The sequence below is a fragment of the Rhinoderma darwinii genome, chromosome 4 (assembly GCF_050947455.1).
Source record: "Rhinoderma darwinii isolate aRhiDar2 chromosome 4, aRhiDar2.hap1, whole genome shotgun sequence".
Taxonomy (NCBI): domain Eukaryota; kingdom Metazoa; phylum Chordata; class Amphibia; order Anura; family Rhinodermatidae; genus Rhinoderma; species Rhinoderma darwinii.
The window spans coordinates 172,522,516-172,549,588 of NC_134690.1; the positions used below are offsets into that span (position 1 = coordinate 172,522,516).

At 43.0% G+C, this 27,073-nt stretch overlaps 1 protein-coding gene across 3 annotated transcripts in view; it reads right to left on the minus strand.

Moving 5' to 3' along the window:
- ECE2 (endothelin converting enzyme 2) overlaps window positions 1–27,073 on the minus strand; it is a 160,451-nt gene that overhangs the window by 20,296 nt on the left and 113,082 nt on the right. For 2 of the 3 annotated variants that reach the window (XM_075861902.1, XM_075861900.1), the window contains 5 exons: window positions 13,906–14,020; window positions 11,586–11,696; window positions 11,108–11,206; window positions 9,025–9,102; window positions 7,882–7,985 (listed from right to left, as the gene is read on the minus strand). In XM_075861902.1, coding sequence (XP_075718017.1) covers window positions 7,882–7,985; window positions 9,025–9,102; window positions 11,108–11,206; window positions 11,586–11,696; window positions 13,906–14,020 — 507 coding nt within the window. The remainder of the gene's footprint in view (window positions 1–7,881; window positions 7,986–9,024; window positions 9,103–11,107; window positions 11,207–11,585; window positions 11,697–13,905; window positions 14,021–27,073) is intronic. The other variant, XM_075861901.1, reaches the window with a different exon arrangement.

The window sequence follows — 27,073 nt, forward strand, 5'->3', positions numbered from 1 at the left end:
AGCTCCTCATTTTCAGATATTTTTTAAGCCACTCGTGATTTTCGCTGCGTTTTTCGCAGCGTTTTTTTACGGCTGTTTTTTAAGCTTTTTCCGCTAGTCAATGAAAAACGGCTCCAAAAACGTCCCAAGAAGTGACCTGCACTTCTTTTTCGCGGCTGTTTTTTTACGCGTAAAAACCGCCACGAAAAACGCTTTGTCGGAACAGAACGCCGTTTTCCCATTGAAATCAATGGGCAGGGGGCGTGGCTTGGACATGGCGCTGACCAGACGTGCTGCTTGAGAGCTCCGTTCCTGCACTTCCCTAACCCGATCATAAGCACATTAATAAGCAACATTTTATCAACCTGATGGTCAGGAAATCCAAGGCCTCCACTGGGACTCCTTACTGTACACGGCAGATGTCTTCAGCCGGCTCCATCCAGCGATTTCTGACCGACGCTGCTGCTGGAACATCATCTAAGATGGCGCCGCTGGAGGGGAGACGCGATGGCGCCGGGACTTCGCTTCCAGAGGGGCTATCATCTGCGGCCGGCGCTGCTGCATCAGGTACCGCTAGTACCTTCCCCTCGATATCGGGTTCTCAGGGGCAGTTTCCCTCCCTGCTGGATGGGATAGAGCCGTGCTCTTCTGGGGCTGTGATGGCGCTGCCTGCGCGGGACTGCTCGCCACGTGGTGCTTGTCATGGCGGCCGGGTTTCTCCCTTATCCTCCCCTCATGTGCTGGGGCCTGCAATGCTGCCTTCTACCTTTCCCAGAGATATGGCTGTTCATCCCTCCTCTCATATAGGTGGTTCTGCTGTCCTAGGGGATGATTTACAGGGCCTGAGACAACAGTTATCAGCATTGCCCACGAAACAGGACATGGAACGTTATGTTAACCGTCTTGAGACGACGTATAAATCAGAGATACAATCTCTTACTACCAATCTATCTCAATTGTCCGATCAAGTACAGCGGATGGAAAGCGATGTTTCCGTTATTACACAGCAACAAGTTTCTCATGCCGACCGGTTGGATCAACACTCTCCAGATTCACGCATTATTTAACCTTGCTGAGGATCATGAGAATCGGAATCGCCGTAATAATATTCGGCTTTGGGGCATCCCTGAGGATATTTCTCCGGGTCAACTCATCCCTGCTTTACAGTCTCTGTTTAATTCATTACTAGGGCGCCCTGCTGATGATCCTCTAGAGCTGGATAGAGCTCACAGGACTCTAGGCCCGCGTAACCCGGATCCTGATAGGCCTAGAGATGTGCTATGCCGTGTCCATTTCTTTTCTCTTAAGGAGCAGATCATGAGGAAGGCCCGGGATAAAGGCGAGGTTTTATTACAGGGGGTCAAGATTCAGCTGCTGTCTGATTTGTCCAGGATGACTCTAGACAAGCGCCGAGTGCTACGTCCTTTGCTGGATGTCTTGAGAGAACATGAGATCTCCTATTCCTGGGGTCACCCCTTTCAGTTGCAGGTTCGCAGGGACGGGGCACTGCTGAGTGTTCGTGACCCGGGGGATGTTCCGGATTTCTGCGCTGCTCTCTGTTTGCCTAGAGTCTCTCTTCCTGATTGGCCTTATGTTCCCATCCCGCCGCCGCGTCCACGATCACGCAGGCGAGGTCGTTCTCCTGCTTCTCCTATGAGGCGTCATGATGGTCGTCCTGCGGAGCCGATGTGATGCCATTTTAATGTCTCCTAATTGCAGCCTGCTGTCAGAGCCTAATTGCTGGTTATTGTGTTTATCAGCTGAGGCAATTATATTCGGAGGTTCATGTGGACATGGCTGTGTGGATCTGCCTTATGTTTTAGGTGGTTGCTGTTGGAGACCTGGTGGCTACTGATGTCGGTTGATTGCTGTTAATACGCCACAATCGTGAATGTTTATTTTTATTATTTTTCTTTATTGCTAACCTGTCTGTACATTTATGCTGACAATGAATGTATTAAGGGGTGTTCTCTGCTGGGGTTTCTTTAGGTCCCTACTAACAAAGTATACTCTTATTTAATTATTTTTGGGTATCACACTAAGTGCCTTGGTTTTCCTTTTTTCTGTTATATCGTTATTTGCTATATAAAATTTGCTGGGTTGGGGGGTGCGGGGCGCTGGCTAGACCTTGTCCTGACACTTCTCCTCTTAGGGTCTCACTGGTTATATCCGGTGTATATTGGATTGTTTCTCCTTGGTTAGATCAAGGAGTGGGTGCTTGTTTCACCCGCTTGTTTGTCCTTATTGTCGTGTCTCCCTTCCTTGTCTGTCTTGTCCTTCTCTTCATTGTTTGTAGCACATTTCTTGACTTGCTAGACCTACGTGCGTTGGAGATGGCACAGTTGAAAGTCTGTACCTTTAATGCTAGAGGGCTTAATGTCCCAGAAAAACGCTCGCAGATATTGTACAACATGCACAAAGAGCGTGTAAATATCCTGTTTTTACAGGAGACTCATTTTCAGGTGGGCCACACTCCACAGTTTACAAATTGTTATTATCCAGTCTGGTTCCACAGTGCCAACCCGGAATCCAAGTCCAAGGGCGCTAGTATATGTATTCACAAGTCACTCTCTCATAAACTGGTAGACGTCCTGGTTGACCCGGGTGGTCGGTATGTGTTTCTTAAACTGTCCATTCGGAATAAGCTGTTCACTTTGGCTAATGTGTACCTCCCCAATCAGGATCAGGCGCGAGTGTGCTGCGGGTATTTGCGGAAATTGGAGGAGTTCACGGAGGGAGTTTTGATTGTGGGCGGTGATTTTAACCTGACGTTCGATTCCAGGCTTGACACCTCCTCGGGCAGGTCTGCGGTTCCGAAGTCCCACTTGGGAGCCTTGAAAACTGTGATGCATTCCATGCAACTGATTGACGTGTGGAGGATTCTGCATCCTCAGGTAAGATTAACCCAAGAAAATATGATCGACTGAGGCACATAAGGTTTTAGAGAAATATACACATTTTATTAAATAAAAGCATGAAACAATTAAAAAATGGAATAGGGAATGAGTCACTCAATAAAAAGACGTCAAATCAATCAAAGACCGGATATGGGTGTTACGTAAATATGTAAACAGTATACATGTTTTAAAGCAGCAAAAGAGAATGTGTTTGTTCTCATACGAAGGCAGTTGCCGAAACGCGCGTCGGGTATAGACGTCTCTTCCACGCCTCCATTATGTCTACCGGTATGTTCCATATTCCTTCCTGGTTTAGCAGCTGCTATTGAGCCTTATTTGTCCTTTCCGGTTACTTTTTGAGCCTAGGTGCAATTGGCATTCCAGCACTGTCTCTTAGCGTGTATATCACTGGCTGTGGTTCATATGAACTCTTTACGCCTATCCAGAAACTACCACGCTTGTATTCAACATCTCCACATACTTAACACATGTGTGTCGGATTACATACCTTTGTTGGATTTTATTAGATACATTTTTGTCACAATTTGCCTCGGCTCTATTGGACACAGCTCTGTATGAGAACAAACACATTCTCTTTTGCTGCTTTAAAACATGTATACAGTTTACATATTTACGTAACACCCATATCCGGTCTTTGATTGATTTGACGTCTTTTTATTGAGTGACTCATTCCCTATTCCATTTTTTAATTGTTTCATGCTTTTATTTAATAAAATTTGTATATTTCTCTAAAACCTTATGTGCCTCAGTCGATCATATTTTCTTGGGTTAATCTTGTGTCTATTGATGATCGATGCACCAAGTATATCTTGGTCACTACTCAGGATTCAACATAGTGCATTTAATACAGTTAGCAACGTTGCTTTACAGTTTCTTGAGCATTACTCTGTGTTGGTATCCTCTCTGTTGGTATCTTATCGGTGTATATCCTCAGGTAAGAGAATATACTTACTTCTCCCCGCTACACAATATGTACAGTAGGCTGGATGCCTTTCTTATTAGCCACCATTTGCTTACCTGGCATCCTACCTCTGAGGTGGGCCCTATGGTTTGGTCGGATCATGCCCCTGTATTTCTGACACTCACGTTTCCTAGTTCGGTACCCAATTTCCAATCTTGGAAACTTAACGATAATTTATTGCGTGACTCAGTGTGTGTGTCAGCCCTTAAGGACTCGCTAATCGGCTTTTTTGAGGTACATACACATGACACCACCCCATTACCATTACAGTGGGAGGCGCTAAAGTGTGTAGTAAGGGGAGTCCTGATCCAACATGGGGCACGTTTGAAGCGGGAAAAAGGGGTAGCTATTGCGCGGCTCCTTACTCAGATACGGGACCTTAAATCCCGTCATAAGCGTGTTCTTTCCTCACAGATATTTGCGGAACTTACTACAGCGAGAGAATCCTTGCGTTCTCTGATAGACCAGTCACACGCTCGATTCAGGGACCGGATGCGAAAACATTCGTATGAATTTGCAGACAAATGTGGCAGGTCTCTGCCACGGATACTACATCCTCGCACCCAGGCGTCGTATATCCCTAAAATTACTTCTCCCTCGGGCGGTGAGGTTCATGATCCGGCGGGCATCACTGATTGCTTCAGACAGTATTACTCGGCATTATATAATCTTAAAGGCTATTTTCAGGATTTGCAGGCGGATGCGTTGCGGGATAAAAATAGACCGTTATGTCCACGACACTGCGTTGCCGTCTTTGGGGGACGGGGAGGCCTTGGGACTTGAGGAAGATTTTTTGGAAACGGAAGTGGAGCGTGCTATTGGAGACTGCCCCTTGGGCAAAAGTCCGGGACCCGATGGGTTTAATAATAAATTCTACAAGATATTTAAGGATCAATTGGCTCCGTTCTTTACGAAAGTTTTTAATTCCGTGTCTTCCTCGTGTCCCTTTGCACCTCAGTCCCTTGAGGCTAATATTACCCTTTTACCAAAACCGGGCAAGGATCCGACGTCGTGCGCAAATTTCCGACCAATATCATTGATAAATGTAGACGTTAAGATTTTCGCGAAGTTGCTGGCCTCTCGACTCTCTTCTTTCTTACATGATCTGGTCACAGATGACCAGGTGGGGTTTGTACGTGGTAGGGAAGCGCGGGACAACACTAACAAGACCCTCCTTTTAACATCATACTGCCAATCCCATAAGATACCGATGTGTTTACTCTCGGTCGATGCTGAAAAAGCTTTTGACAGGGTACATTGGGTGTTTCTCCGCAGTGTCCTGACACAGGTTGGCCTTGGCGCCACTATGGTGTATAGGATTATGGCATTATATCATGGGCCTACGGCCCGGGTTCGAGTTAATGGTTTGTTATCTGACTCTTTGTCTATTACTAATGGCACGAGACAGGGGTGCCCACTCTCACCTTTACTCTATGTTTTGGTCATGCAACACCTGGCCGTGGCACTGCGGAGCAACCCTAATGTTAATGGCGTCTGTTGGCGCGAAACATCACAAACTGGCATTGTATGCCGATGATCTCCTTGTGTACATTACGACTCCCATGGTTTCCTTGCCATCTTTGACCAGGGAATTTGAGCGATTTGGTCATTTGAGTAATTTTAAAGTCAACTATTCTAAATCGGAGGCATTGAATATATCTCTCGATACTGCTCTAGCCACCCATCTCGCTCGTGTTTTCCCGTTCAAATGGCAATCTAAATCTCTAAAATATTTGGGGGTGCATATTCCCACACAACAGTCGGATTTGTTCGCTTTGAATTACACACCCATTCTGCAGCGCACCTTGAAGGATTTAATGTCATATGGTGGGAACCGCATATCGTGGTTTGGGCGCATTAACGCGGTTAAAATGGACATTCTGCCCAAATTCCTATACATATTCCAAACCGTCCCTATCATAATTCCAACGAGCTTCTTCCAAACCTTACATAGGGCCATAACTAAATTTGTTTGGGGCTCCTCTAAGCCTCGTGTTCATTTTGCTGTCCTTAGTCGGCCGAAAGTGGAGGGGGGGGGCAGGCTTTCCGGATTTTAAACGCTACCACCAAGCTGCGGTCCTCATGCGATTGGTAGACTGGTTCCGCTCAGGTGCGGGTAAGCAATGGGTGCGCATTGAGAAGGCTATGTCTCCCCTAGCACTGTCGTCTCTGCCTTGGTTGTCTGCTCTTCAGCGACCTTCATCTTCTCTGCCTTCCCTCACACGTCAGTTTCTTGTAGTCTGGGAGCGGATCATTGCTACGGTGGACCTTGTTCACCGTCCAGGTCCTCTAACTCCTCTTTTTGATGATCCTTCCTTCCCTCCGGCGGTGGGTGTGGACACATTCCTCTGTTGGGAGAGACAGGACGGTGGTTTCTTGGCTAAGACTCTTACACCTGAGGGTACAATCTTGTCACAGACTGTTTGTCTCTGAGGCCTGCCCGGGGGGGACGTCCAGTTTGGTGGTCCTATTTTCAGTTGTGCTCCTATCTTTCTTCCATGGGCGACCGTCTTGTATTGCTGCCGGATAAGACTCCTCTGGAGCACTATTTGTTGTTGACTACTGCCCCCTCATGTGTTGTCCTATTTACACGGGATCCTTCTACCTAAATACGATTACTCTCAGCTGACATTCACTACCGCATGGGATGAGGAACTGGGGACTCGACACTCTGCTGAGGAGTGGGGCACATCTTTCTTCCTGGCGCATAAGCTACCGACCTCGTGCTTCGCCCAGGAATAAAATTATAAGATTCTCACCAGATGGTACCGCTGCCCTTCTTTGCTGCATAGGATATTCCCTAATGTATCTGATGAGTGCTGGAGGTGTGGGGAGGCTCCTGGAACCATGCTGCACATTTGGTGGGATTGTCCCAAGCTTTGTCCCTTTTGGGGAAAAAATTTTGATCTTGGTAACAAACTTTTTCATACTGAGGTTCAGACTTCGGCCTCCATTGGCTTACTTTCCATGGTTCCTGGATCACTCCCACACCTCAAAAAGAGTGTCTTTCGGCATTTTTTGACCGCAGCAATAACAGTGATTCCTCGTCATTGGAAGTCCAGCACTGTACCTTCCTTGAAGGAATGGGTAACAGAGGTGAACGGAATTATGAGGATGGAGGAGTTGATGTCTGCTGATCAGGGTAAATCTGAGCTCTTTGTCCGCACTTGGGCAGTGTGGTCTGGATTCCGGGGTGGTAATGATCTACCTCTCTGGCTGGATGGCCTCTTTTGAACACCTATAGACCTAGCACGCAAAAGGTAGGCTTATATATGTGTTTCACCTTGTTGTCTTGTGTCTGTGTTAGTCTAAAGTATAATGTGCACTTATATGCGATAATTCTTATCCAACTGTGGGGACTGGCTTCCCTAAATAATGCACTATCTTTGCTGCACTTATGGTATTGTTATTCTCATTGCATTCTTATTTAGTTTTTGCTTACTGATTAGGAGGTTACCTCCTACTGTTGTTTCTATGTCTTTGTATATTTTATGCGATATTGAAGTAGTTATATTGCACTGCGTGTGAATTTTGCAAATTTATGAAACCATGTGTATGCTGTTATGTTTTGTATATTTTCAAAATAAAAATCTTTGATAAAGAAATCAATGGGCAGATGTCTGGAGGCGGTCTGCTTCCATTTTTTCGGGCGTTTACGGCCCGAATGATGGCCGAAAATAGGCCGTGTGAACATACCCTTAGACTGAACCAAAGCAAGCTGTTTATAGGGGCTGATTATCATATGTGTGTCTTACATTAACCAACGGTGAGAAAATTACTGACATGAGCCTTGTACATACAAAATTGTTATTAAACTACAAATAATTGATAAATGTAGCATTATTGCTCTCCTATTACCAGCAAAAGCGTAGCTGCATACCAATTATAAGGACATATGCCTGTCTACCTAGTTAATCCTCTTCTCACCACCTATATAATAGTCTTTGCTGATCGCTGCTAATTCTGGTGTACATAGAACTTTCCATGTTGTTGTGGGTTAGAACAATCGTACTGTTTACTTACTGCTCTCTGTTTGGAGGTTTTCTTAGTTGTTCTGACATAAGTTTTGCTGAAAAATTGTAGAAATTCAACATGTTCTGAAAAAAGGAATCCTCGGACACCTCAAACTAAAGAAAAAACAAACTTTTTAAAGTCACTGTTTGCACTATCTATCTATCGTACAAATATAGTTGAGCTGACTTTGTGATTTGCCACCACTTAAGGTGTCACGCTGTGTTATCTCTCGTTTTCCAATGTACTGTTGGTAAACTATTGAGTGATTTTTATTTTAACTAGAGTTGACACGTTCCGTTTTGGCTATATTCTTTTTTTTTTTTCTTTCTATTAACATGAAGAAATGTTTCCCCAACTAATAAATTGGAAGTCAACATCTAGGATCCCCACCAATACTGAAAACAAGGGGCTCCAGGTCCCTGTTCCTGGACTGGGAGTTGGCTGAAAAACGCTCACATTCAGCTGTTTCTGACATTCAAATTGATTTCTATACAGAGAACACCATAAAGAGCCAAATGTAAGCGGTCAGTTGTTTCTGATGGTTCCATTAATTTCTAAACAGAGTGGTTCTGCATGTGCGACCAATTGTCAAGCACGCAATGGTGATTTTTGGGCTAACTTGTTCTCAGTAATGGTGGGCGCCCCACAGGTTCGACCTTCACTATTATAACAGGTCATAAAAATAAAAAATTGTTAGGTTTAGACAAAACCTTTGAGCTCGTTACTATTATACGTCACTAAAATTGTGCCCTAATCCTGAAACTGAACATGCCCACATCACATGTAAAGATTGGTACAGGAGATAAAGTAGAGGGTATCATATTATATTACTAAATTCATTAGTAGTCATTTGATATAATCATGTGACTAAATGGTCACCAGGCCATAGACGAGTGGTGGCCAAATAGTACATCACAATCTACTGGTAGACCTCACAGCATTGACTGATATATATTAATATTGGGCCTCTGATCCCCTACCTTAGGCTCGACAAAAATTAGATCCCTTACTAAAAAAATTGGCCACTACTGTCAAAGACAAAGCAATCACGTGATTATATAACACGATCACTGAATATGTAATATAGGTGTTAATGCCATCCATTATGGTCCACATTGTATGTTTATTGCTTATTATCTAATCGTCACTTACCCCATCATAGACTTCGTCCAGTTCCTTTGTGTCCAGGATAAAGTCAGGAAATCCTATCATGTCATATATAGCATCTGCCTGAAAAAAATACAAAATAAAGATCTATCCCTGTGGTTATATACATAATAATCTTCACAGATGCTTTCAGCCCCATTCCTTCATTTCACATGTTTTACACTACGGAAATAACTATTCAGGGTAATTTAAAAAAAATCTGTCATCACACTGCTCTAATTTTTAGAGATTCTAGAAGAAGGCTACTGAGGAGATGCTAGTGTGTACATCTTGTTCTATCAGAAGACCCTAAAGGACCTTATTTTATTGCTTGGAGTGGGTAAATTTAGGTTTAGTTCAGCAAGCAGTTCTCCTTTCTAAGTAAACTTTCTATATCTTAATAGTTGTGATTTCTAAATGAACTTCTCCACCCAAAATAGTTGTTTTTTATATATATTTTGGCAAACGTGTGAATGTTTTGATAACTCCTTTATTAGTAAAAATTTACTTCTCTGAAAAAAAGATATGGACTGTCAAATGTATAAATGAATTTGTTTTTAGCATAACAATCTTGACCTGTACTAATAAACAGTTTTTTTTCTTAAATGAGAAATAATTGTTATATTAAATTGTCTTTTATTGTACAGTGGTCCCTCGAGTTACAGTATTAATTGTTTCCGGGGCGACAATTGTAAGCTGAAAATATTGTAACTTGAGACCAGAACTCTATGGAAAACTAGTAATTGGTTTCAAAGCCCCCAAAATGTCAACCACAGATAAGAAAAAAAAGATGATTTCGCTGATAACTAATACAGATAAAGCAAGTTCTCACATATAAAAGTCAGAAATACTTCAGCTGCTGGAGGCTCTAAATCACTTTCTACAATGAGGACAGGAGCTTCTTTGGGATCCTGTACAGGACACAGTGTACCAGAAATATAACATGGGGCCGTCCTCACCTGGTGTCCAAAGGAGCAACTCATTCTGGCGCAGGTAAAGAGCAGTACAGGACATGTAGTACTGTACCGTAGAGAGGCGCTACTAGACAGCCAATCAGGGCATGCACTGCATTACAGCAGGTGTTTAACCAGCAAAATGCGCATGCTGATTGGCTGGATTTTCCAGCCAATTACACGCGCCTGACATCCAGATTTTGCAGCATTGTATGTTGAATGTGGTTTCAAGTACAATGGCCTAGGAAATACCATTGTATGTTGGAAATATTGTAACCTGAGGCCATTGTAACTTGAGGGACCACTGTATTTGAAAAATATTAAACTTTCCTTCTTATCAGTTCTTGCCCTATTAAGGGCTCATTCAGACGACCGTAATACTCGTCTGTGTGCTGTGCATTGAAATAACTATTATGTATTCTGTCCGTTGCGTGTAACTCACTGCATGTCCTATATTGGTGCGTTTTCACGCACCTACTCGCCCATTGAAGTCTATGGGTGCGTGAAAACCACGAACAGCAGATGGGCAACATCCGTGTGATGTTCGTGTTTCACGCATCAGTTACATAGAAAAGCAGAGCAGTAAATGTAAAAAAAGTGCTTGCACGGACGTGATAAACACACGCCACGCGCAAAGTACACTGATGCCAATACGCAACGCACACAAACACACACATAATTGTCATTCTTTCAACCAGTTAGAATCTGGACATCGAAAGTCCTTATGGCAAGACTAAAGAAGGCAGAACGCAGAATAGGAAGTATTGTCATGGGGACACAGGAAAAGAGAAGCTGAAAGCTTTGTGATGAAACTTCAAAGAAGGAATCTATTATAAAAAAGTTGTTTCACATTCATTTACATAATCTCGAGAGTTTTCCAAAATAATCTTGCCAAAATATTGACCTATGTGCAGAAAAACTTGCTGCACTTTGCCCTGGATTAGTCACAGTTGTTAATGCTCATAAAAACCGCTGATTTTAAGAAAATTTATTTTTTTAATATTCCGCATATCTACTATTGACTATATTTCTGGCTGTCTTACGTATTTCTTTCATTATACATTTCCTAAAAAGTGTGTGTGTGTGTATATATATATATATATATATACTTTCATTTTTTTTATAAAGCAAAACACCTTCTCTTTTGCTGCTTTCCTTGTCTTTTCATCCATCCACGTTAGTCCTCCAAGTGTGAACTCAAAAGCTGCCCGAATTTCAGAGATCATCTGTTCTGCCTGAAAAAAAGATTAAGCTCAAAATCTTATTTTTTTCATAATTGGCATGACTTTGGCCTTCTTAAGGCCCTTTTACACGAGCCAATGATCAGGCAAACGAGCGTTCATATGAATGCTCGTTCATCGGCTGATCATATTGTTTATGCTGCATTAAATATTATCCTTCTCGGCAGCACATCTCCCAGTGTAAACAGGGAGATGTGCTGCCGACATGATGAAAATGTATGGGGACGAACGATCGTAGAAACGATCGATTCCCTCATACGTTACTGATCATTTCTCCTTGTGAAAGGCGCAAACGAGCGCCGATGACACGAGCTGTCTCATAGATCAGTGCTGGTTTTCACGGCCCATATATGTCGATGATATCTTTACTTACAGTGGTTTTACTGTTCTTATCAAATGTAGATTTAACAAACAGAGATCCCAGGGCAAAACCAAGTGTATCATCTGTATTGGATAGACACGTCTGCCAGCGTGGAGTACAGGACTGCAATACAGAGAGGAAATGTCCGGGGTGAATAGAAATCATGTTGTATACAGTGTGTCATCAGAAAAAAGAAACAACTGTTCAGATGATGAATAAATAACACAATTTAAATTAAATGGTTTCCATTGTGAGGACTGGACAGTCTTTCTGCTCCCCCCTATGTGTAAATAAAGCAATGGGGAGGGGGCATACAATAGGAAAATAACAAGCTCTCCTCCTTTCTTCTGTGCCTCCTCTCTAAGTTTCCAATTTAAGAATGGAGCGTTGACGAGTGATGTCACCAGCTGGCTAGGGATCGTGGTAGTGGCTAAAAGCTGCATAAATGGGTTGTCCCAGTATGAAATCTTATTGCACTATGATTCAGCATTAAACATTAATTCCTTTTGTAATTAACTTTATGTTACAAAAATTCTCCAGTTGAGATATTATAATGGTGCCCCCTGGTGTTTAATCTGTATAGAAACGTGCACGTTTTCCTACTGAGCTAAATGAAGGAGTACGCACATGCTCAGTTCCAGTCTTCAACTGACACCAGCCAATAGAAAATGCCTACTCTGCTTGTCAGTAGAGAAGAAGCTTTGGTACAGAAACACAGCTTGTAGTGTGGATGGAGACTCACACAGTAAGAAACACACAGGAGATTTCTTAGATGAAGAAAGAACCTGCATACAACTCTGCTCTCATACCGTGTTGAGCTCTCCCCTCTCCTGCTCATTCTCTCACTGTGTGTTAGCTGCAGGCTCTCCCTCTACTTGAATTATATAGGGCTGGGCTCTCCCTCTAAAAAGAAACGTAATGGGGGGGGGGGCATTTGTGTCGGATCTCCTAGAGAGGAGGAGGAGGCAGTGAAACAGATTGATCTGCATATACAAGTTATGACAGGGAAGAGGGAGGGGCTGCAGCAGAAAGGACATGCCTCCTAAACTGTTAGTCTGAAGAAAATCTAGCAGAGAATTTGGAGCTATAATTTGGGAGGTCTCTGGATCCATGTAATATACAGGGCTGGTTAATTCCTTAATTCTGGGTCAACCACCTTTTAAATGATCCTATTGAAAGGATGTCAGGGCTGAATATAGCTTATCAGCACTGACATCCTATGTAAAAAGGCTGTCCAAATAGACTGTCACTTCCACTGTGCTGACATCTGATTACAGGCATCAGCACAGTGTAGGGAGCATCTCAGACTACCACTTCTCCCATGTTGCCACAGCAGGGAAGCCGTATTCTGAAGTCACAGCAACACCGGTCACTATGACGTGATCCTATTGATGAAAGGCTGTCGGGACTGAATATAGCTCATCAGCTCTGACATCATATGTAAAGTGACTATACAGTAACTTTAATAACTAGTATTATAACTGTAGGCACAGAACTTTAGTGCAGAGATTTACATAAAAAAATAAGGTTGCCAGAGCACAGGGAACGGAAGTTTTGTACAGTGTATGCCATTACAAAAGGTGCTGAAGGCCTGTAAAGGCCCTTTTACACTGGCAAATTATCGGGCAAACGAGCGTTCACAGAACGTTCGTTCCCGATATCTGCCCTGTTTAAACAGGGCAACAATCAGCTGATGAACAAGTAAACGGTCGTTCATTAGCTGATCGTATTGTATTAAATACTGAAAATATTATCGTTGCTGGCAGCACATCTCCCTGTGTAAAAAGGGAAATGCGCTGCCGACATGATAATAATGTTTGGGGACGAGCGATTGGAGTAACGAGCGCTCATCCCCATGCATAGCTCCGTGTGACAGGAGCAACGAGCACCGATCAACGAGCTGTCTTGTTGATCGCCACTCGTTTACACGGCCCAGGTCGGGCCGTGTAAAAGTACCTTTACTTTTAGAATAAAACAAAGTAAGCTAAAGTAAACTCTTCTCATTTACACTAGATAACATTTTATATACCATCAGTTCTCGTACTGCTTCATAGCAAATACATGACTGAAACACATGCTTATTTCTATTTAAAAAGTTACACGATACTGTATTCATTATTACCAAATAGGAATAAGGCATTGTAAGTACTTGTATTTATATATTTTGAATTATTTTTTTTAGAATTTGCATTACATCATATATCATACGAACATACCAGTTATAGCAAGAAAGATGTGAGAAGTTTGTGTTAAAGAAGGCTGATATAGTGATGGTAAATTAAATATACAATGCAACAAACTATTAGATAAAGGCAAGGAAAGCTGAATTTACCTTTTTTGCCCCGTAGAGTGACTCTAGTAGTTTATCCTGGGCCTTCTCAAAACGAGAATCTAGACTAGGGGACATCTTCTGGACCAAATTCCAAATCAGGTAATTGTTCAGTATACTGTAAGAGAAAGAGAATTAGGGTATGTTCACACGGCCTATTTACGGACGTAATTCGGGCGTTTTTGCCCCGAATTACGTCTGAAAATAGCGCCTCAATAGCGTTGACAAACATCTGCCCATTGAAAGCAATGGGCAGACGTTTGTCTGTTCACACGAGGTGTAATTTACGCGCCGCTGTCAAAAGACGGCGCGTAAATAGACGCCCGCGTCAAAGAAGTGACCTGTCACTTCTTTGGGCGTAATTGGAGCCGTTATTCATTGACTCCAATGAATAGCAGCGCCAATTACGCCCGTAATTGACGCGGCGTTCAAGCGCCTGCACATGCCGTTACGGCTGAAATTACGGGGATGTTTTCAGGCTGAAACATCCCCGTAATTTCAGCCGTAACGGACGCCCTCGTGTGAACATGCCCTTAGCCTCACTGACAAGTATAGGTAGATTTATTAAAAAGAATGTGAAGGAGAAATTAAAACTCAAGAATAGATTAATAATAGCCAAGGTAATAATAGTGATTATTGCATAGCCCGTAGTGCAGCTTTAAGCTGGCCACACACATAAAAAAGAAGTCTTGAACTATGGGGAGAGGTAACAATCCTTGAAGGCTATGTACACCTTAGACATTTTTTTTTTTTCTTAAAAAAAAAAAGTTTTCAATCAGTGTGTTTGGTGCAACTTTGTAATTACTTTTTTTTTAATCAAAAAATACTTTTACTTTTTGAGATACAACTGCTTTGTATCCTGTATACAGAGCAGCTGTATCTTCCGCTGAGACCTGAATCCGTCAGGTCAGTGGCACTGATGGTTTCAGTGTCAGCAGGTCCTGGGTGTCTCTGACAAGCAGGATCCGCCTGTTATTGATCACATCTAATTTATGAACTTAGTTGTGATCGTTAAAGGAAAGGTAAGAAAAAACATGAGGGAGACCCTAGTAGTTGGCAGGGATAAATTGTATTAGGAAGCGACTGATGTGCAGGAGCACAGAGGTCCCAATTTCCCAACTACTGCTTGATATGTTTAGTGCATTAAAATATAACTTTTATTATTTAGATTAGAAATAAGGCAAAAGAACGTACAACATGTAAGCAAGTTTAAAATTTGCTCAGAGTCGGTTAACGTGGCGTTTGGAAGGAGGTGTGTACTGACACCTCGTAGATGCAGTGTGACTGACACGGTCAGCAGCTGAAGACTGCTGTGAGAACCTCTATGTCACATAAAGAGAAGGTGGAAAGCTGAAGCCGACTCAGATAGTTAAAATTGCGCTAGCCCTCCCGACATGTTTCGCTGCAAAAGCAGCGTCCTCAGGGGATAAATTCAGGGCTAATACGTATTTTTTTTTATATCAATTTGCTTTTAGCGTTTTATTAAAATAAATGTTATTTATTTGTGTGTTTGTGTTTTACTTTTTTTTTTTTCGAACTTTTTCTTCACTATGGGGGCTGCCATTTTTTTTTTCATCTCTGTATGTGTCGATTAACGACACGTACAGAGATGGAATATGGCACATACATCCCCACAGAGAATGCGAACGGGAGCCGTTCCATTCACTATGGTGTACGCCGTCTGTGTGGGTACGCTCCCACACAGTCCAAATGGAAGGTCTTCGGCCGAGCGACATCCGTCGCCATTTTCTTGTGGACCGGAAGCCGCGGCCGGACAGTAAGATGACTACTTCCGGTCGCGGCTTACGGACATGTGATTAGAAGCAAGCACTAGCAGCGGACGGACCGGAGGCAGCGGCGGCGGCTGGAGCAGGTAAGTTATGTTTGTGTATGTTTGTGTTTTAGTGTGTGATTACCACTGTATGTAAGCCTACTACACTATGTATTCGCTCAAAAAATGGCGGCACACAGTGTAGGAGGTTTGAACATTCAATCCCCTCCTTTCTCCTGGCTCTAGCCAGGATAAAGGAGGGGGGATTGTTTGAGGGCACTAAAGCGAGTGTGTCTTCTCAAATTTTGCAGCATAAAGCAATGTGGTTGCTTTACCACATGCCAATGCTGCAATTTTGGGAATTGCTCCCTCTAGTGACCAGCACAGGGAAATGTTATCAATTAGAATCTAATTTATAATATTTCCTGACTTGTGAAAAAATTAAAAAAATTAGAACAATGTCTAATCATGTATAGAATAACTGTTTAACTAAAAAAAAAAAATAAACAGCCCGATCCTGCATGTCAGAGACACAAAGGACACGCTGTCACTAAACCCATCAGTGCCGCTGACCTGATGGATACAGGATTAAGCTCTAGATACAGCTGCTCTGTATACAGGATACAAAGTGTCACGACCGTGGGGATTGTGGACCCACTGGGCCACTCCGCCGTAACGGAGTGGCAGCTGGCCAAACAAATATGAATAACACTCACTTGGCTAAGGGTACCTGTATAGCTGGCTTGAGCCGGATTATCAGAAGCTGGCTTGTGCTGGTTTATCGGAAGTTGGTTTGTGCCGGATTATCGGAAACTGGTTTGTGCCGAATTATCGGAAACTGGTTTTGCCAGATTATCGGAAGCTGGTTTGTGCCGGATTATCGGAAGCTGGTTTGTGCCGGATTATCGGAAGTTGGTTTGTGCCGCATTATCGGAAACTGGCTTGTGCTGGATTATGGGACATGTCACGGACACGGGACACAGATACTGATCTGGTCTCAGACACTGGACTTGACACGGACACCGAACACGAATACTGGAGTCGTCACGGACACTGGACTTGACACGGACACTGAACACGGATACTGAAGTTGTCACAGACACTGGATTTGACAAGGACAATGGACAAGAATACTTAAGTCGTCACGAACACAGGACTTGACGTAGACACCAGACATGGATACAAACGTCGCCTCGGACACTGGCCTTGACACGGAGACGAATACTGGATACAGGAACAGGCTATTGAACCTTTGCAGACTAACACAAGGTTAGAAACAACATGTCTCAGGCACTGAAGAAGTGGGCAGAGTTCCTTATAAAGTCCAGGGTGTGCTGGGATAGGTTGGGAGCATTTTTTCTGTACGGGCACAGGCCGGAGGAGAGAGCAGAGAGTGCCGGCGTCCCTGGGGAAGGGGACGCCGGCGGAGATCCAGAGTCCTGCAGTCGCGGCTGCCGGTAAGAGGGGAATGCCGGCGGTCAGCAACCGCGGGGATCACACAACGCAGCTCTGTAGTGTCCATGGCCACGGGCCGTCGAGTTTACTCACCTCCCGACGCCCGCAGCCACGGATCCATGAGTGCTGGTCCCCATCTCCTTCCTAGGAGACGCCAGCGCTCACTTCCGCTCCGGTCTGCTGTGTCCCGTAGGGTGCGCACGCACGCTCGTACCCGCTCTTAAAGGGCCAGCGCGCATGATTTCCTGGTCTAAAAGAAGGCCCCAGCCCCTCTAATCCTTGTTAGTATTCCCAAGTCCGTCTTGCAAATGGTCCCTTAGTGTTTCCCGTTCCAGTTGTTACCTGTGCCCTGTTACCTGTTCCTCTATCCCGTGCTGTGTTCTTGTTCCTGCGCCTACTAGTTGGAGTCGTGTGTACTACACCTGCTGTTGCCTTGCCATGTCCTGTGTCATCTGCCACGTCCAGAGGGATTCGCCATGTCTGGCGCAACCTGCGGCACCTGCTGTCATCCGCCACGTCTGGAGTTACCTGCTGCACCCACCTCCATCCGTGCCAGAGCTGCGGCCATTGTCTGGACTATCCAGGTACCCTTGTGCGGAACTTTTTATTTCTGGGGTTCTTTGGCCAGCTGCCTCCCTACTACGGTGGTGCGGTTTAGTAGGTCCACATACCCACACACCGTGACAAGCTGTATCTCAAAAAGTAAAAATAATTTATAATAAAAAGTAATTAGAAAGTTGCTCCAACCACACTGATGGACATTTCTATTAAAAAAAAAAACACGTTTTCAAAGGTGTACATAGCCTTTAAAAGAATTGGGTATGTTGAAATCCAACATTCCTAATATTCATTTTCCCCGACATCTGCCATTGTAGGACAGTCGAGAGGCCACATACACATTAGATTGCGGCCATAATTTTAATGTGTATGGACAGCTTCAGAATTAGCAATTACATTTCTTAGGAAATAAAAGGATTTTAATTTATTACACCAACTTATTTGAAAATATTTATTCCCTTACGTCCTACAGCAGCACAATAATGGAGTATTTCAGCCCCTATGTACTAGTAGGACAGATGGAATTTTTAACTTAATCAAACTAATTAACTAGAGTCTCCTCCCTACATAAGGACCCCTCCTACATGTGTGTATTTTCCATCCTTGTTTGCTTTGCATTGTGTTACTGTTTTCATTTGCTATGCTGAACTTTCTAGATTCCTGGGAGGTGTACAAAGGGTGTTGTAACCCTATTCAATCTGGAGACTGCTGCTGCAGCCTGCTATTAAGGTTTTAGCTGTTTGTTGAAGTAATGCATCTTAACCTTTTCCTCCCTCTAGGAAGATTGCGTCAGCATCCCTTGGGGTGGAAGCGCCCTGAGTGTTCAGCATTTCTCAGATAAGAGTTTTCCTGAGAAAATGAATATTTCTATGAAGAGGAAGCCTCTTCTTTTGTTTCAGGTCTGCATTTAATCTGAAGGAAAAAAGGAGAGAGCGCACGGCGCCACATAGTGCAGGTCACCAATGTAGGGTGTAAGTTACAAAAGTGGCAGTTATTCTCATCTGTAGTAGTCGTGAAAATTCAGACACAACTCTGATGTAGACAGGGTAAGATGTATAAATCTCAGCTGCAGCTAGGTCCCAATCGGTAGCAAGATAGATACCGCAATGTAGACAATTTTAAAAGGGTAAAAAAAAAAAAAAAGGAGGACTCAAACGAAGCGCTGCTGACATCAAACCAGTAAAACCAAGCAATAGGAATACAATACAATAAAGTCTTTATTTGTGGCTACGTGTTTCAACACTGTACTAGTGTCTTCATCAGGCCAATATTTTTACAGATATAACACACATCTTATATTCTTGAACCAATTGAGCAGAATGATATTTCAAAAATACTACCAAAGACCAACTGAATATGACATCATATGAGGTAGGAGAGTTGAGGGTGACAGACAGATTGTTAGGCCAAGGGTATGCACTGGTAGGTAATAAGATCGTTAGGGTATGTTCACACGCTTAACAAAAAACGTCTGAAAATACAGCGCTGTTTTCAGGAAAAAACAGCTCCTGATTTTCAGAAGTTTTTTGAGCAACTGGCATTTTTTCCTGCGTTTTCGCAGCGTTTTTTACAGACGTTTTCAATAGAATCTATGAAAAACATCTCCAAAAATGTCCAAAGAAGTGACATGCACTTCTTTGACGCGGGCGTATTTTTACGTGCCGTCTTTTGACAGCGATGCGTAAAATTACACCTCGTCTGAACAGAACATCGTAAACCCATTGCAAACAATGGGCAGATGTTTTCAGACGTAATGGAGCCGTCTTTTCAGGCGAAATTCGAGGTGTAAAACGCCTGAATTACGTCTGAAAATAGGTCGTGTGAACATACCCTAAGTGTTTCAAGCTAATTAAAGGACATACAAATAAAACTGGTGAAGTAAAAGTAAGCATATTAGTCTAAAAAATGGAGGGAGATAAAAAGTGGAGGGATAGCAACTTGTGATAGCAACCACAAGTTGCGTTGGCTGTCTCCCGGCGCTTTCATGCTCAAGAGACAGCCTCTGTAACTTGCGATTGCTATCATCAGACATCGTAACTATGTAATCCCGTCTTTATTTACTTGATATAAATTTTTCCCCCTCCCTCCGTTTTTTATCTCCCTCTGTTTTTAATCTGGACATAGTGCTAAACTGTTCATTGAGCGCAGCTTTCACTTGGGTTTACACTTATTTTCTGTAAAACCACCAGATATGTATTTTTTTCTTCTTGGTATAAATTTCCAATTAATCTATTCCTTAGATGTCCTCAACAGGAAGCAGTTTATTGCTAGAGAAGGAGCAATATACTCTAGACATATTGGAGCATGTCTGCTGTTTAATCCCTTCCCGACATTCGACGTATCCATACGCCAAAGTCGGGTAGGGGAAGTATGGAACGGGTGTCACGGTGTGAACTCGTTCCATACGATGCCAGTGTCAGCTGTATCTTACAGCCGACACTTCAGAGTAACGAGTGGCATCGCGCTCGAGCGCAATCCCGCTTGTTTAACTCGTTAAATGCTGCGGTCAATACCGACCGCAGCATTTAAATAGTTAGAAAGAGGGCGGCGACCCCCTCTAACAGCTCATCACGCCCCCCACAACGCAATCGCGCTGGGGGGGGGTGATGGTTGCTATTGCTGCCTGGGGGCCTAATGAAGTCCCCCAGGTCCGCCATCTTTGTGCACCTATTAAGCCCTGCCTCCAGCAGGGCTTAATAGATGCCTGTCAGAATCACGATATACTGCAATACATTGTGCAAGCGATCTAACGATCGCTGGTTGAATTCCCTAGGGGGACTAATAAAAAAAGTAAAAATGAGTTAAATAAAGTTTATTTTTTGATGTAAAAATTTTTTTACAAATTAAAAGTTAAAAAAAAACCTTTTACCATTTCCCCCCTAGACCATAGTAAAAAAATAAAATAAAATAAACTTAATTGGTATCGCTGCGTCTGTAAATGTCTGAAATATTACAATATATCATTATTTAACCCGCACGGTGAACGCCGTAAAAAAAAAAATGTAAACGCCAGAATCTCTATTTTTTGGTCACCTCATCTCCTACAAAAAATAAAATAAAAAGTGATCAAAACGTCGCATGTACACCAAAATAGTATTATTATAAAACTACAGCTTATCCCACAAAAAATAAGCCCTCTTAATCGACGGAAAAATAAAAAAGTTATGGCTCTCGAAATTTGGCGACGCAAAATAAATTTTCTTTTTTACACTTAGGTTTTTACTTGTAAAAGTAGTAAAATATAGAAAAAAACTATATATATTTGGTATTGCCGTAATCGTATTGACCCACAGAATAAAGTTAACATGTTGTTTTAATTGCACAGTAAATTCCGTAAATACGTAGCGCAAAAAACAATGGAGGAATCGCTGTTTTTTTTATTTTCTACCCCACAAACAATTTTTTTCCCGTTTCCTAGTACATTATATGGCACGATAAATGGTGCTACGAAAAACTACAACTCGTTCCACAAAAATCAAGCCCTCATAGGACTATATCGACGGAAAAAGAAAGAAGTTACGGCTTTTCGAATGTGGGGAGGAAAAAACTAAAATTAAAATCTGAAAAAGGGCTGCGGCGGGATGGGGTTAATAAGGGTCTCTGTGCAGCCCCAGCTGTGGGTTTTAAAAGAAAAACAACCTCCAATTGAAAGCGCTGTAGCTGCAGGGATTGTGATATCCCCTGTCTGTAGCTTTGAACTTATAAGTGCCAAGATTGTCGCCCCTGTGACCTTACTGGTAAACCATCTCTACGAGATCGGGTCAATGGCCATTGTGAGCTAAATGTGCCTGCCCTTGTCAGATTGCAGGAACTATACAGTTTAAGGCCTGGCATGTACCTGTATGGGAGACCAGTGAAAAATCCATACTGAGGTGGAAGAATTGGTCTTCCTTCTGTCAGGAAGGTCTAAGCGTTACCATGGGCAATGCCCCCAGTCAATTTATCAGTCTAGCCGAAACTGTTGAAGTCCATCCGGTCAAGGGACCAGGATGTTGACCACAGGGAAGCAATAATCTTCACCTCTATGGGGCCTAGGGCCTTCAAAGTGGATGAAGCTTTGGAAAAAAGCTATGATGGCAGAAGAGGAAAATATCCTGAATATGATTCATGTTTCCTATGGATGACCTACACATAAGTAGTGAGGTCCTACTCTGAAGATTTATAAGGCTATCGCCGGGATTATCCAGGCATACTGTTGTATCTGCTGAGTTCAGGTCAATTCTTCGTGTGTGCGCTTGGGCCTACTCTGCTGAGCAGGACCAGTGGCGCTATTTGTTATGTGTCTGGCTAGGAATAACAAGAATGCATTTTAGGATGAGGGTCAGCAACCTTTGGCACTCCCGCTGTTGTGAAACTACAACTCTGAGCTTTTCCAGACAGCCAAAGACTTTATTAATAAAAAATACCTTATCCTACAGCTAAGCTGAATGTGCCTGATCGCAGATGTTGCACGACTGTTGGCCAGGCGGGCGAAGATTGGCTGGGAATCCCTTAATCCATTGACTTCTGGAAATCTCCAAGGCTCAAAAAAATAGATTCCACAGATCCAAGTTGGTATAGATGTCGGAGCTACATGTGCTGGTGTAAGAGATTAGGAAGGTTGAGAATTTATTGTTTCCTGTAAGAGACAAGGATTTAAAATCCACCAAACCTACCCTGGGTAGATGAAGTGTAGACTGGCTTACATTGTTAGATCTCCGATACACCTCATTTTTCTAAAACCTACTCTACTAGAGCAGTGGCCACCTCTTGGGCTGAATAAAGTCTTATCCTACTGGATAAGATTTGCTGTACAGCTTAGAGCTCACACTTAATATTTATTAACCATTATAGGCTGAATTTTTGGTTCTCCGAGGAGACGGCTCTTGAGCGGTCAATTTTGAGTTCCACCAGTCAAGAGGGCCCTCCCTATGGAGTTACTTCTTGCTAAATCCCCATTATTGTACTGCTGTAGGACGTAAGGGAAGTGTAGATTTCTAACATCAATCTGTTTTCCCTTAGTGCTAATTAAGGCTACTAATGCCCTACTGCTACTACTGCTAATTAAGGCTACTACTGCCCTACTTCTACTACTGCTAATTAACGCTACTACTGCTACTACTGCTAATTAACGCTACTACTGCCCTACTGCTACTACTGCTAATTAAGGCTACTACTGCCCTACTTCTACTACTGCTAATTAACTCTACTACTGCCCTACTGCTACTACTGCTAATTAACGCTACTACTGCCCTACTGCTACTACTGCTAATTAAGGCTACTACTGCCCTACTTCTACTACTGCTAATTAACGCTACTACTGCCCTAATGCTACTACTGCTAATTAACGCTACTACTGCCCTACTGCTACTACTGCTAATTAACGCTACTACTTCCCTACTGCTACTACTGCTAATTAACGCTACTACTGCCCTACTTCTACTACTGCTAATTAACGCTACTACTGCCCTACTGCTACTACTGATAATTAACTCTACTACTGCCCTACTGCTACTACTGCTAATTAACGCTACTACTGCTAATTAACGCTACTACTGCCCTACTGCTACTACTGCTAATTAACGCTACTACTGCCCTACTGCTACTACTGCTAATTAAGGCTACTACTGCCCTACTGCTACTACTGCTAATTAACGCTACTACTGCCCTACTGCTACTACTGCTAATTAACGCTACTACTGCCCTACTGCTACTACTGATAATTAACGCTACTACTGCCCTACTGCTACTACTGCTAATTAACGCTACTACTGCCCTACTGCTACTACTGCTAATTAACGCTACTACTGCCCTACTGCTACTACTGCTAATTAACGCTACTACTGCCCTACTGCTACTACTGCTAATTAAGGCTACTACTGCCCTACTGCTACCACTGCTAATTAACACTACTACTGCCCTACTGCTAATTAACGCTACTACTGCCCTGCTGCTACTACTGCTAATTAACGCTACTACTGCCCTACTGCTACTACTGCTAATTAACGCTACTACTTCCCTACTGCTACTACTGCTAATTAACGCTACTACTGCCCTACTTCTACTACTGCTAATTAACGCTACTACTGCCCTACTGCTACTACTGATAATTAACTCTACTACTGCCCTACTGCTACTACTGCTAATTAACGCTACTACTGCTAATTAACGCTACTACTGCCCTACTGCTACTACTGCTAATTAACGCTACTACTGCCCTACTGCTACTACTGCTAATTAAGGCTACTACTGCCCTACTGCTACTACTGCTAATTAACGCTACTACTGCCCTACTGCTACTACTGCTAATTAACGCTACTACTGCCCTACTGCTACTACTGATAATTAACGCTACTACTGCCCTACTGCTACTACTGCTAATTAACGCTACTACTGCCCTACTGCTACTACTGCTAATTAACGCTACTACTGCCCTACTGCTACTACTGCTAATTAACGCTACTACTGCCCTACTGCTACTACTGCTAATTAAGGCTACTACTGCCCTACTGCTACCACTGCTAATTAACACTACTACTGCCCTACTGCTAATTAACGCTACTACTGCCCTGCTGCTACTACTGCTAATTAACACTACTACTGCCCTACTGCTACTACTGCTAATTAAATCTACTACTGCCCTACTTCTACTACTGCTAATTAAGGCTACTACTGCCCTACTTCTACTACTGCTAATTAACACTACTACTGCCCTACTGCTACTACTGCTAATTAACGCTACTACTGCCAATTAACGCTACTACTGCCCTGCTGCTACTACTGCTAATTAACGCTACTACTGCCCTACTGCTACTACTGCTAATTAACGCTACTACTGCTCTACTTCTACTACTGCTAATTAAATCTACTACTGCCCTACTTCTACTACTGCTAATTAACACTACTACTGCCCTACTGCTACTACTGCTAATTAACGCTACTACTGCCCTGCTGCTACTACTGCTAATTAACGCTACTACTGCCCTACTGCTACTACTGCTAATTAATGCTACTACTGCCTTACTGCTACTACTGCTAATTAACTCTACTACTGCCCTACTTCTACTACTGCTAATTAACTCTACTACTGCCCTACTTCTACTACTGCTAATTAACTCTACTACTGCCCTACTTCTACTACTGCTAATTAAGGCTACTACTGCCCTACTTCTACTACTGCTAATTAACTCTACTACTGCCCTACTGCTACTACTGCTAATTAAGGCTACTACTGCCCTACTGCTACTACTGCTAATTAAGGGTACTACTGCCCTACTGCTACTACTGCTAATTAACGCTACTACTGCCCTACTGCTACTACTGCTAATTAACTCTACTACTGCCCTACTTCTACTACTGCTAATTAAGGCTACTACTGCCCTACTGCTACTACTGCTAATTAAGGCTACTACTGCCCTACTGCTACTACTGCTAATTAACGCTACTACTGCCCTACTGCTACTACTGCTAATTAACTCTACTACTGCCCTACTTCTACTACTGCTAATTAAGGCTACTACTGCCCTACTTCTACTACTGCTAATTAACTCTACTACTGCCCTACTGCTACTACTGCTAATTAAGGCTACTACTGCCCTACTGCTACTACTGCTAATTAAGGCTACTACTGCCCTACTGCTACTACTGCTAATTAACGCTACTACTGCTAATTAACTCTACTACTGCCCTACTTCTACTACTGCTAATTAAGGCTACTACTGCCCTACTTCTACTACTGCTAATTAACGCTACTACTGCCCTACTGCTACTACTGCTAATTAAGGCTACTACTGCCCTACTTCTACTACTGCTAATTAACTCTACTACTGCCCTACTGCTACTACTGCTAATTAAGGCTACTACTGCCCTACTGCTACTACTGCTAATTAAGGCTACTACTGCCCTACTTCTACTACTGCTAATTAACTCTACTACTGCCCTACTGCTACTACTGCTAATTAACACTACTACTGCCCTACTGCTACTACTGCTAATTAAGGCTACTACTGCCCTACTGCTACTACTGCTAATTAAGGCTACTATTGCCCTACTTCTACTACTGCTAATTAACTCTACTACTGCCCTACTGCTACTACTGCTAATTAACACTACTACTGCCCTACTGCTACTACTGCTAATTAAGGCTACTACTGCCCTACTGCTACTACTGCTAATTAAGGCTACTACTGCCCTACTTCTACTACTGCTAATTAACACTACTACTGCCCTACTGCTACTACTGCTAATTAACGCTACTACTGCCAATTAACGCTACTACTGCCCTGCTGCTACTACTGCTAATTAACTCTACTACTGCCCTACTGCTACTACTGCTAATTAAGGCTACTACTGCCCTACTTCTACTACTGCTAATTAACTCTACTACTGCCCTACTGCTACTACTGCTAATTAAGGCTACTACTGCCCTACTGCTACTACTGCTAATTAAGGCTACTACTGCCCTACTTCTACTACTGCTAATTAACTCTACTACTGCTAATTAACTCTACTACTGCCCTACTGCTACTACTGCTAATTAACACTACTACTGCCCTACTGCTACTACTGCTAATTAAGGCTACTACTGCCCTACTGCTACTACTGCTAATTAAGGCTACTATTGCCCTACTTCTACTACTGCTAATTAACTCTACTACTGCCCTACTGCTACTACTGCTAATTAACACTACTACTGCCCTACTGCTACTACTGCTAATTAAGGCTACTACTGCCCTACTGCTACTACTGCTAATTAAGGCTACTACTGCCCTACTTCTACTACTGCTAATTAACACTACTACTGCCCTACTGCTACTACTGCTAATTAACGCTACTACTGCCAATTAACGCTACTACTGCCCTGCTGCTACTACTGCTAATTAACGCTACTACTGCCCTACTGCTACTACTGCTAATTAACGCTACTACTGCTCTACTTCTACTACTGCTAATTAAATCTACTACTGCCCTACTTCTACTACTGCTAATTAACACTACTACTGCCCTACTGCTACTACTGCTAATTAACGCTACTACTGCCCTGCTGCTACTACTGCTAATTAACGCTACTACTGCCCTACTGCTACTACTGCTAATTAATGCTACTACTGCCTTACTGCTACTACTGCTAATTAACTCTACTACTGCCCTACTTCTACTACTGCTAATTAACTCTACTACTGCCCTACTTCTACTACTGCTAATTAACTCTACTACTGCCCTACTTCTACTACTGCTAATTAAGGCTACTACTGCCCTACTGCTACTACTGCTAATTAACGCTACTACTGCCCTACTGCTACTACTGCTAATTAACTCTACTACTGCCCTACTTCTACTACTGCTAATTAAGGCTACTACTGCCCTACTTCTACTACTGCTAATTAACTCTACTACTGCCCTACTGCT